The 12,944-nt window shown below is 40.8% G+C and overlaps 1 protein-coding gene across 2 annotated transcripts in view; it reads right to left on the reverse strand.

The window, feature by feature from the left end:
• MKS1 (MKS transition zone complex subunit 1) overlaps positions 1-12,944 on the reverse strand; it is a 927,592-nt gene that overhangs the window by 175,989 nt on the left and 738,659 nt on the right. For both annotated transcript variants that reach the window (XM_069614786.1, XM_069614787.1), the window contains exon 12: positions 317-387. In XM_069614786.1, coding sequence (XP_069470887.1) covers positions 317-387 — 71 coding nt within the window. The remainder of the gene's footprint in view (positions 1-316; positions 388-12,944) is intronic.

The raw sequence follows: 12,944 nt of genomic DNA on the forward strand, positions 1-12,944 counted from the left end.
TCGCTTGGCGCTCTGGCGGATCTGAAAAGGAAAGGGGGCGTGGGGTGAAGTTAGTGGGAACGAGCAGGATAAGTGAAAGAGAGCAGTGATGTACTGTTAGCAGCTTCAGTTCGGTTAACACCGTTCGCTGAGCTTGGGGGTGCTTTCTGGTCGGTAGCCATTGAGTGCTATTGTGCAAATCTATGTGTGGTTTGTTTTGTTGTTGCAGTGTAGTAAAGTTTGTGCGGTTTGTGGTGCAATAGTGATTGTGCACATGCTACTTTCTGCATCCATTCCACAAAAATTACATTCTAGCTCACTCCATTCTAAATCTTACCCGATCAAAGGTTTTGCTGGCACAGGTCTGTGTTACGCCAGAGAGCTGTTGGTTTGATGGACCCATCCAATCTGCCAATAAAGTGAAATGAGTGAGGAGGCGGGGCAAACAGAAAAGCCTAGCACAGAGCAGCCCTTAAAACAATACATTCAACTTTCATCCAACTATTTATTACTGATAAAAGGTGTGCATTCACAAGAGGGAAGGAAAACTAAATTATATTCACAGTTGATGAAAGTAAACCTAAATAATAACTGCAGTCAAAGAAATAGGATTTCATATTCAACGTCTTAACTTTTTAAAAAAAATCTTTTATTTGTTTGGTTGATAAAATCAACCTTTCAAATTTTACAACAAATGCAAAACAATAAAATATATTTATTTATTATTATTTTTTTTTTATTTGTAACATCTAGTTTTTACAAACTTTTATTACAACTCATTTTCCCGGTCATTGGTGACATTTTTCCTTGTCGATTTGCACTTGTGCCTTTTAGTTTAGTACTATGTCCAAAAAATTTATCACTGAGCAGGTTAGGAGTATCGAACTTCCGCTCAGTATCCGAAGCCACAGATCTTCCATTTCATCGTTTGCGGGTTTAAATTTGTTCAGATGGATAGATCTCAACTCGTTTATTGCCACACATTCAGTAGTTAGATGTTTTAATGACTCCGCATGCAATTTACAGTGCCGACAAGCTTCTTCGGTAACAGGCTTCATTTTTCTTAACACCAACATTTGGTTAGTTTTCAGAAGGTTCAATCTGAGTCTAAGGAATTTATCTCTGTGATACCTCGACGGAAATTTGCACAGATAATTTGGCGTTTTGTCTACTTTATTCTTTGTTGGCCCAAGATCTAATGCTGTCGGCAATGTTGCAAGTTTGTCCACGTTGTCGATCCAAAGCCATTCTTTCAGTTTTATTCTGGCGATCTGAGGCCGATTAATCAATGTTTCCATTGAAATATTTGCGCTGTACATGATGGCTTTCACTTTCTCTGACCATCTTAAGAGCAGGCCATTGTGAAGATGATTTTCTCCTGATTTTAGTATTTGATAGGCCGGTTCAGGATTCGGTGTTTCCATCTTTCGTAATAATGACAGAGATTTCCATAGAACTGATCCGTATAGGCTTTCAAGTGCCAATTCATGACGTATTATGGTCATTGATAGATATTTTGGTAATCTCAGGATTTGGCGCCAGAATAAGCCTTCTAACTTAGACCAGATCTTTAGGTCAATGTTCCATCCTGCTTCTGCCCCAAATGTTAGTGTAGGGACGACTTTTTGGATATAAAACGTACGTAATGGCAGTACAGAAAATTTTCCATATAAGGTATGCAAACGTGCCCCTTGTAAGGCAAGGATTCGGGTCCGCTGGAATAGATCTTGAGTCCAGCGCCATTCACGAATTGAGGTGTTCATCAGGATTCCTAAATAGCGAATTTCCGTGACTTCTTCAAGAAAATTGTTGTCGATTCGCCATTTAAAGGACTTTTTTTTTGCAACCCGGTCACTGCCAAATCTCATGATTTTTGTTTTATTCACATTGATTGATAAGTCGTTATAAAATATAATGCAATCTATTTAGACAAAATAAGAGCATCTTACATAATCTTTACATGAGTGTCATACCTACACCACAGAGCAGAGAGTAATAACATGAAAATTCAATACAAGTCATTTTACCTCCAAAAAAAAAAAGTGTTCAAGAGCCAAGCAAATTAATAATGAACAATGAAATTAGAAGACAGAATACAGTATTAGTACGAATCAGGAAAAATTGCCTCCAGAAATTGTACGGTGGCTATCTTTACTGAAAGGGAAGTAGTTGTAAAGATACATTGCCACATATTTTTCTGGATATACACATTTTGATTCTCAAAGAAATTTTTGAAGCACTTCTTTCGAATAATAAATAATAGTGGACAATCTATTAAACAATGTTCCAATGTTTCCATTTGAGCAGGATTTTTACAAAACGACATTGATTTTCAGCATTTGGAATTTGCTTCCTATGCGCCAAAACATCTAGGGTTGGCCAGAGGTTCAAGCGGAAGCGAAGAAACATTTGACGAAGCTTTGAACAAGGAGCTTTGGCCAAATAATCAGCCATGATTCTAAATCGTTTATGGCCAAATAAGCTTAGATCAAAGTCCTTATATTTTAAACATTGGTTTTGTGTCATACACCAGTCATGTTGGTGAATTTTCAGTTTTGCTCAGGCTTCATTAGATAATAGCAAATCTAGTTTAACCGAAGCATCAGATAGAGCATTCATAGTAAAGTCACACCACTTCAAAGAGAATGTTTGATTTTGCAAGAGTAAATGTGTTGCCACCTTACCCAATGTGTCTAGACACTCCAAGGATAACAAACATTTTCAAAGGTCTTAACAGTAGATGAGCATTAGATTGCTCTTCAAATAAAAATGTAACTACATTTTTCAGAACACAAGAGAACTAGATGTACTTTAAACTTCAAAATGTGAGAACATCATTGTCCAATCATTTGTCTTAAGTGTTCTTAACATGTTAAAATAAACCTCCACCCTCATTTATTTTGCTGCCCCCTTTATCCTGTTTCCTCTAAATACAAGCATGGGTATTGTTTTTATGTTGAGAGATTTGCATATTGGGTTGTGCACTAGGATCCCCTTTGGTTTTGGATCACTCTAGGCTCAGCGTTAAGCCTCTCTCTGGGGCACATTTCTCTTCCTGATTCAGAGCTCAACTTTCAAATACTTCCCTGAGTATGTGACTGAAGCACTAGTAAACTGGAGCCCTATCCCATACACCAATCATTCACAGGAGAGCAGTTCATCCACCATTGCAGAGACAGGTGATCACGGGCACCGCACCATACTAAAAGGGTTGACAACCAACTGGTACCAGAAGACAAATCAAAAAGCTGGTCGCAGTGCAAGTGGGCTTTAGGACTGCGTGGCAGCGGAAGAAGCAAACTGCTAGGTGTGGGGAACTTAAGGCAAGAATACAAGGTACACGCTCAAAGTGTGGTTCAAACTGTATCAGATTGTCAGATATTTCAATGAGGAACACCTACTGGAACTAGAGGAAACACAAAGGAAGGACTTCTATATGGACCTGTGCCCGGGTGGGCCAAACTGTGATCCCTTAGTGTTTCGAAAAATCCCTTCATGATCGAACATAAAGGTCCAAACCAGTTCTAATAAATCTGAACACAACTATAAGAAAGGGGTTCTGGTTTGTCCTGGCAGTATAGGCCTCCTTTCTTTAAGTGACCATGCTGCTACTGGTGACTGGTGAATTGAAAGTTTCAATGCGCAACTTTGAAGACAACCGCAGAGGACAGTAGTTCTCAAAAAAACTTTTTTTTTTAATTAAGTAGGTTTTATTGAACGGTATCACGTAATATTATCCCCACCAATAATGTCGCTATATATATATATATATATATATATATATATATATATATATATATATCTATATCTATATATATCTATATATATATATAGTCGGGAAACGCATACGCAACACTGATGGGGTTAAGATTAGGTTTAAATGGGAGTAGGGGTGTCCCCTGCTTCCTTGAAAAAATATGGGGGTTGCAGGGGTGTCCCCCGCAGGTTCTATGGGGTAATCGCCACAAAAAAAAGCACCATTCTTGTAAGGTGATATTTTTATGGCAATATTAACAAATGGAACCTATTGAACAAGTTACCAGACATCACTGAATTTTAACTAACTACTTATGTCACTCAGAAGACAGAACAAACACATGTTATGCTTTTGTTTTATTCTTTTAGCCCCTGAAGAAGCATGCATGGTGAATATACATACTACACCTTAGTGTCAAACATGTGTTGGTCTAGTCAGACGAAAATCATAGTTATGATTAAGGAGTTCACAAAGAATATGTCATACTCACTCAATTTAATAGAGATGACCTTTCTTGCTGAATATTAATAGATATTAAAAGTAACTGTGAAATCAAATGTTACCCCATGTAATTAAAGTCAGTTTGACCTATCCTACTGTGTTGTTGGTTTATGTTGCTTCAATGAAATAAAACGATACTGATTACATGTTTAAAGTTAATTTATAACACATCAATGCAATGGTGTAATTATACCAATATTAGTACTCGTCTCAGCACGGGTGCCCTACTTCTGATAAAGAAAGCTCCAAAGGGCAAGCTTTGGATTACAGGACTCACAGTAGAACACTCTCATAGGCCTCATATTCAGCATTCACAACAGTCCTCTTCTAGAGTCTGGCCTTCATGCTAGGGCCTGGAACCATCTTTCCCTAAGGGTCGCTAGTGGACCAGGCTTTGGATTTCCAATTACTGCAAAGAGTTCAGGGGCTGCTGTGCCCTTCTGGTTAGTCTTCCCTCCAGGGCTGAGCAGCTCTCCAACTTCTACAGGATTACCCAGTCTTCCCCCAGACAGCAGCCCTTTCAGGAGTCCTCCCTCCAGCAGCATCCCTTTATATCAAGACAGCATCATGAGGTATATCTCTGCTTCCTCTGGGTCCAACATCCTGAATGACCTAACCCAGCCCCTTTTATAACCGTGTGTTAGGTTTCCATCAAGTATTTCCTTTAGAAAAAGGTTCTGGGTTTGGAAGTACAGCAAAGACGTAATATGTTAAGAACATTGCTAGGGGAGGTATCTTGGGGCAAGTGTATCTTTTTCCTTAACTTTGCCTTTCAGGAGACAACAGTGATTCCAATCCAAAATGGTGAATGTTTAGAGTCAATGATTGGCTCTGGGAGCTGTGAGGTAGTTTGGAATCTTGAGGTAGATTCTAAACTGCCTTTCATTCCAGTCGTGATCAAGGAAGGTCTCACCAACTTCACTTCCTGTGAAGATTGTGAGAAACCGAAGAGATTTGCCAGGAAATTGAAGTCTACTGAGAAGTTTCAGTCAGAGGGAACTAGCAGCTGAATCAGATAAGTGATGCAACAAATTTAAAGAAAACAAGTAATTGTTTGTTTGTTTATTTGGTATTGCGCGCCAAACCCATTAGGTAGCCGGGCGCAGTAGAGGTCAAGACAACTTAAACTTGGTTACATAATGTGTACGCAGAAGCATATAATATACAAGACAGTTTGAAAAAAAAGAAAAAAGAAATAGGCTGCCAGGATGGTTACAGTGGCATACAGGAGGAAGCAAATTAAGAGACATACAGTAAATATAGGAGAGCAAGGTACAGAGAGAGGTAAGCTAACAGTCATTCGTTCGTAGCCATTTTATTACATTGAGTCTAAATTGAGGGTATGGTTGTTCCTTTCTGAGGTCATGCGGGAGTGTATTCCAAGTTTGTGCTGCAATAACTGGGAAGCTAGATCCTCCAGCTGTGGCCCGTTTAAATCTGGGCGTTTCCAGGGTATGGGCATTGGTAGTTCTCGTTGGGCGTGTGGACGATCTTCTAATTATCCTTTCAGCAAGGTAGGGTGGGGCCAAGTTGTTTAAGCATTTGGAGGTAAGGGAGGCTGTTTTTAGAAGTATCTTGTCAGAAATGTTTAGCCAATTAACCTCTCTTCTAGCATCAGAGATGTGTTCTCTCCTAGGGATATTCAAGGCTGCTCTTAGGGCGTTATTGTGCCTTCTTTGTATTTTGTTGATATTTTTGTTGGCACCTGAGTAGAGAGCGTTACAGTAGTCTAATCACGACATTACAATGGCACTGGCGAGGGTGATGCAACTCGGGGTGGAGAGGTATGGTCTGCAAGCTCGGATAGGCTTACAGGTATAAGCTGTAGAGGATGCAAGTGAGTTGACTTGTTTCTTAAGCGAGAGGGTGGCATCAAGATAGAAGCCTAGTGTTTTGACCACTGGCATCACCTTGATGAGATTGTTGTCGATGTTGAAGGCGGTATAGTTAGGGCTAAGTTTTTTATGTTAGTTTCAGAGCCTAGGATTAGTATCTCAGTTTTATCGTCATTCAGGCAGAGGCCATGAGATGCCATCCATGCCTAAATGAGGAGGTATACTCTGTTTACTAAGGCTGTGCCCTCCAAAAAGTTGCCCGAAAGGGGAATGAGGATCTGGGTACCATCTGCATAATTTGTGTAGGTGATACCCAGTCTGTCCAATTTGTCGAACAAAGGCTTAGTAAAGATGTAATACATAGTGGGTGAGACACAGGATCCTTGGGGTACTCCACAGGAGATTTGAGTTGGGTCAGCAGCTGTTAGTGGGGAAAAGACTTGCATTGTCCTGTTGGCCAGGAAGGATTGGACCCAGGCTATGGCTTCCCCTGAGAAATGCGCCGCCAACCTAAAATGGCTACATAAGACTGCATGATCCACTAGGTCAAACGCTGCAGAGAGGTCCAGGAGAAGTAGCATAGCTGTTTGTCCCTTGTCCTTCAACTCGTCAATTTGAGTCTTAAAGGCATGGTGTAGTAAAAATTGTTATTGTCCCTACGGGTCGGCCATATTTTTTTAAGCCCAAGTGGCTCGATTTTAGAAAACTTTCCTATGGACCTTACCCGAGTTTTCGTCCATTAAACGCACGCGAAAACAGGCACCAGGGAGCCGCCATTTTGTGATAATCCTATCACTTGCCGCATCGCCCTGGCTGACCTGCTTCTGCGGCACTAAATCAATTCCCCCGCCCCTGAGCCTAACATTATTCAAACATTCATATTCCCCGCCTCTCTCCGTGACGTTACTGTGCTGCGTAGGCAAACGCGCCCAGTCGTCTTCTATTCGGGATATGAAACTGTAGTTTAAAATCAAACAGCAACACAGTACATTTGGTAAAGTACATTTATTTGACATTAAATGTTTAGAGAATATTCAGCAATTGCCATATGAACTCCGAAAGCCATTTATTTACTTTTATCTGTATCCGCCATGGTACACAGGGTGTTGTTTTCGTTAAAAGAAGCACTTTGGAAGAACGGTGAACCGCAAGGCTGTTCCATCAACTAGGCACTAGTCCATCGTAAAGGTTGATATGTTGCTTCTAGCCACTAGTACAGCGTAAGGGCATGTGGGCCCTTGGCGATCGTCCCATAAAATTGTCAGTGTGCTCCAGTTGTTCACACGAAGCTGCAGGTGTCTACTGTAAAAGCCATCTGCTGGTGTCTCAAACCGATGGCAGTAGCAGAAGGGGAGCAAATACCTGTTATGAAAACAAAAAAATTATAATTAGTCTCGCCAGCCGATCTTCATTAATATTACTCATTTTATTTATTACAGCCGATCAGAAACTATTTGCTTGCAAGGATAGTTCAATGGAGTATGTTCGGCTCTAAAATCAATGCGAAAAGTAACGAAATAAATCGAGGCCAACACACAATGATAAACGACAGTTAGTCTACATGCGTGAGGAATGATATGATATATGATATGGCATTTGTAACGCGCCTATACTCAAGTGTTTCAAGGTGCAACGAGGCAGGTAGCGAACAAAGGCAGACAGACAACGATCCTACTAGGCCAGGTGTCTTTCTGATCGCGCATGGGGAAGGGGGGACAGGGGGTAAAAGTGCTGTATATGGTTAGTTGAATACAAATTAAATAATAGGGCCAGCTGGTGGCAAGTGCAAGGTAAATGCCGGGAGAAGGGGCTGAAGGATACAGAGACAGTCCCGTAGTGCAGGTAGGCAGTGCAGGGAAAAGTGGCTGGGCCAACGACCGAGATCGGTGAGACCAGTGGACCTGCATGCCCATGTGCCAACTACGAACACGTTCTTCTTGCTTTTCCTAGCTCTTCATTCATTCATTTATTCATGCACCCATTCATTAAATCTTCATTCTGGTATAAAAGCGTGTAAAGATTTACTTACATTATATTTGAAATTTCCATTGTGTCTCTTCGTAATGCAGTCTGTAAAACGGACCGTGCTCTTGACAACGATTTTTCGTATACTGAACTAAAATGAAACTCGGTCTAGTTTCTGAATTTTCTGCCTTATCGTCTCTTACGTTATTGCGCACCCCCTTCAAATGTAGTTCTTTCGGCATGGTCCCTGTCTCAAGGTCAAAAAACAATAGACCCTTATACTTCCAGTGTGACTTGTGGGCCTCATCTGGGTGCGAGCTGAAAATCAAAGCTGCTGTCCTTCGCATTCTTTATTTGAAACATCACGTAGTATAGGCATCTGTGAGAACTTGAAGTTTAGAATCCCTCTATGTAATGCGCCTCAATGTGCAAATGCGAACTGGCTTCTCTCCCAAATGCCACGGCCGCTTGGCGCGTTCTAAGTGCCCCAATTTTGTCCCCGTTGTCTGCGAGCTTTGCAGCCCAAATTGAGACATTTAATTTTTGGCGAAAGGTCAGGGAAAGTATAAAGTACCACAGGAGTTGAGTTAAAAGTGAGATTTATTGTTTGTTTGTTTTATTATTTGCAATACGCAAGCCTCCCCTCCGTTAACAGTGCGCAACAGTGCGCAGCATTTACATATACATGAGATGAGACATGAGAAAAATATATACATACACATATATGAGGTGAATATAGAGAATTCAAAGATGACACCCAGCTTGTTCGCCACCCATGATGGTGAAGGTAGGGGTTAGGGTTACAGGTACACTGTACAATAACATTTATTTACAAAAAGACAATCGTATTGCAATTATTTAAAACGGGATTTGTACTTCACAACCAGCTGTGCTTCGGGTAGGCATGGCACAGTCGCAATGTTCGGTGGCAATGGATCACTGCTCTGCACAGAAACGTCCAAAATTCCATATCTGTGCTTCTCTAAAACAGCAACAATAAGGCCTTTCACAAAGACGAACTGCATTTCATCATAGACTGGTTTGATCACCCATTGCTTACTTCGTTTTGAAAACACCTTAGTGTAGCGAGGCATCCTTACTTTACCCCTAGTCCTAGATTGTTCACGTCTGACAATGCTGTTATGGGCCAAGACCGCTACTAGAGTGCGATGTTTCATGCCCCGAAAGCTAAAATGCAAGCGCTTTGGCCTGTACTTTAGGCACATATTGTGGAACACCTCCAAATCTCCTGTGTGACAGAATTCTGTCAGTCCTCTCAAATCTCTTGATAGAGTTTTGTCAAAAACAATCTTCTCAATGGCTTTGTGTGTCGGTAAAGATGGAATCAACCACTTCTTCTTCCGTGCCTCCTCTGGGGACAAAGGGCCATGTTCACATTGGTGGAAATGTTGATTTGCTGTCCAGCGGTGAACGTTGGTACAGTGGTGCATCAGTGACCGCCATTTTTCAAGTAGTATTTCCACTGACCCCTCAAGTTTTTGAGCTCCACCAAAGATGGTTGGTGATAGAATGTGAGCACTGCAAAATACTTTCAAAACCTTTTTTTTTCCTGCAGCCGAAATTTTCTTACTGATTGATTTAGCAAGATGCCATACGTCAAATTGATGATTAATATGTGGGAACTGCTCTCTCAATGTCTTGGCAATTGAAACGTGTCTGTCCATGGCTATGAGGTCGATGTGCATTCCCCTTGATTGTAGATATTCCACTGATTTTATAAATCCTAGTTTCTCCATGGCCACTGATGATGTACATTGTGTTACCTGCACAATCACCGAACTCACAATTTTCTTACTATCCCATGTCCTGAAAGTGGTAGGTGGAGTACTTGGCAGAAAATCCAGGGCTGTCGTACTGTCCATCGCCGGCTAGCCTGAAACGTTTCCCTTCGAATGTACTTGCTAGAGACAATTGTTCAATTTTCCAAGCATCACTAATGACCGGAAACAGATAATCACGTTGGTATATGTAGTACAGCGATTTAGAAATGAAATGGAGTCCCACAAACTGAAAGAAAGCCTCTAACTTTCTAAAACTGGAGCCACTAAAAAGTGATGCAGCTGCACACAGTAGATTGCCTGCTGGCATTTTCCCCAGCATCGTTTGTGCAGACCATGAGAACCTATGATTTAATCGACAGGCGGCATTTATTTTGACGTTACTGCCTTTTATTTGACGAGTTACATTAATCAATGGCTTCCCACATACTTTCCCTCTAACTGAATGTCCACATTTCAGCATACTTATAATTTCCATCAAACAACTGTCGAATACAATGTATTTGCTCCCTTTCATTAGACTGTCATCCTGCGTCAACGTTGTTTCGGCCTGTGACGTTGTGGAGATTTCAACACATTGGAAAGTAATATCGCTGATATCAAGTTCTGATGCGTCTATGGATGCTGCGGCTGGTTCATTCTCTGTCATTTCGACATCTATTACTTCAACATTGATGGGAGAACACAACAATTTCGACAGGTTTTTGGGTGGCAAATTTTTGGCGGGTGTAGATTGTGTGAATTGTTCTGCAACTACTTCAGAGCTATCTTCAATACATTCAATAACATCTTCTTGTGGTGGTGTGGTCGCACAGTAGCAATGGTCCAATGCAACTTTGCTGTAGTCTCCAAACACAGTTAATTCATGTTCTGGCCATTGGACATGAGCATCTCGAGCCTGAACACGCCTCGCCTCAATTAATACTTCCTCCATAGTGTACATGGTCTGGCAAGCAACATCTCTCATTCACTTCACTGTCTGTGTATGTATAGTTCTGACACCCACGGGTAACTGGAGGAGAGATTGGAAAAGGGATGTTCAGTTTAAACACAAGATAAAGTGTAGTTCAATTGACTGGAAAAAAACATAAAATAGTCCCCAGCACAAACATTTTTTTAAAGTTATGAACTGTTTGTAACTAAGCTTTTTTTGTTTTTTTTTCTTTGCAACTTTTTTGACTCGACCTTCAACATCTGCACACTGTAGCTCCGATTCGTTTCCGCATGTCCTCCCTTCCTCTTGCGCTGCAACGACTATATTTTCTGTATCCGCATAGACAGCACGGAATGAGGCTCCATCGTCTCCCTGAAACATAGTACTTTCATTACTATGTATCAAAATATTGTTAGCATAAAACACATGTGAGGACGAACACACAGGTACATCTCAATAGCCAAACACGATTTAAACATTGTGTGCAACAATCAAATGACAAGTATTCGACAAGTGATGATCTATTTCGATGGAGCTGTCAGTATCCATACCTCTGGCTCTGGATGGACTGCCATGAATGGTTGTATTGAAGAGGAGGCATCAGCATCTCCCTGAAACACAGTACTTGCTTTAGTATGGTTTTCAATATTGGAAACATAACACACACTTGGGGTCGACGGCACAGGTACATATAAAGAGATAACCACACATGATGCATGGTCTAAAACAATCAAGGAAAATATAAGTATGCAGATTTCATCGACTTATTTCTCTGATTCCTTTACATCTGCATCATCAAAATGGGATGTTGCGTTTGTAGTGGAAGCTCCATCGTCTCCCTGAAACACAGTACTTGCATTAGTATGGTTTTCAATATTGGAAACATAACACACACTTGGGGTCGAACGCACAGGTACATATAAAGAGATAACCACAAATGATGCATTGTCTAAAAGAATCAAGGAAAATCTAAATATCTAAATTGGATGTTGCGAGTGTAGTGGAAGCTTCGTCGTCTCCCTGAAACACAGCACTTGTGTTAATAGGGAAGAAAGTATAGCAAATGGAATCACGTTATATGATCACGCATGATGGAGCTGTCAGTATCCATACCTCGTGCTGCTGAAGATTTATGGATGTTGCAAATGTAGTGCGCACTTCCGAAAGCTGTTGCGCCGATTCGTATACGCATGGTCCCGCTTCCACTTCCCCTGGAATTACTTGAATGTCAGGCTCTGCATCAAGTGCAGGGGTTGACGCTCCATCAACTGCCTGAAACATAGTACTTGCATTAGTGAGGATTACAATAGTGAAAACATAAAACACACCTGGGGTGGACAGCACAGGTACATATCAACGGCTAACCACGAATGAAACATTGTGTAGAAAACGACAAGAATTCCAGCTCTGATGATGACGCTCGATGGAGCTGTCAGTATCCATACCTCCTGCTGGTGAAGAACATCTAGAAATGTTGTAGATGTGGCAGACGCTTCAGCATCTCCCTGAAAGACAGTACTTGCATTAGTATGGATAACACTAATTATAACTGAAAACAAACACCAGTGGACGATAACTGAGGTGTATATCAATTGGAAAGCACTAACCAAACATTCGGTAAAATAATTACACAATAGAATAAAACTATTACTTGACATGCATAAAACAAGTATGTAGCGGATTAGCCTAGTAAGATTACCTGATACGCGCTAGAAGTGGTTGATAACTGCGACCACGACAAGGATGTAGAATATTCTTGCTTCAGATTCAAGGTATAGTCAAGAAGTTGTAAAGGTAAATTAATGATTGATAATGAAACGCCAATATTAAAAATAGCCATGTAAGGCGACAGAATACTTGAAAAATGCTCAATACAGCACAGTTCCCTGTTCCCATATATATATACACATTGCGTTTGTGGGTTATGAAATCGAAAAAGAATATATTGATAAATGTCATTATTCAAAAAACTATACACTCATATCAATATCGAAATTATTACAAGGGATAGAACACCTACAATATCATTTAATCCATTTGGCTACCTACACACTACCGCAAGGCATAAAGCTAAATACGGACACTTGACTCACCGGTGGCGGAATGTGGACGAATAAAGTAGGAATAGCGTTTGAGCAATTTCCGTGTCGTTCGCCGTTTATTCTTCTTTGTTA

This window comes from Ambystoma mexicanum, chromosome 9 (genome assembly GCF_040938575.1).
Source record: "Ambystoma mexicanum isolate Mex_15411 chromosome 9, UKY_AmexF1_1, whole genome shotgun sequence".
Classification (NCBI taxonomy): domain Eukaryota; kingdom Metazoa; phylum Chordata; class Amphibia; order Caudata; family Ambystomatidae; genus Ambystoma; species Ambystoma mexicanum.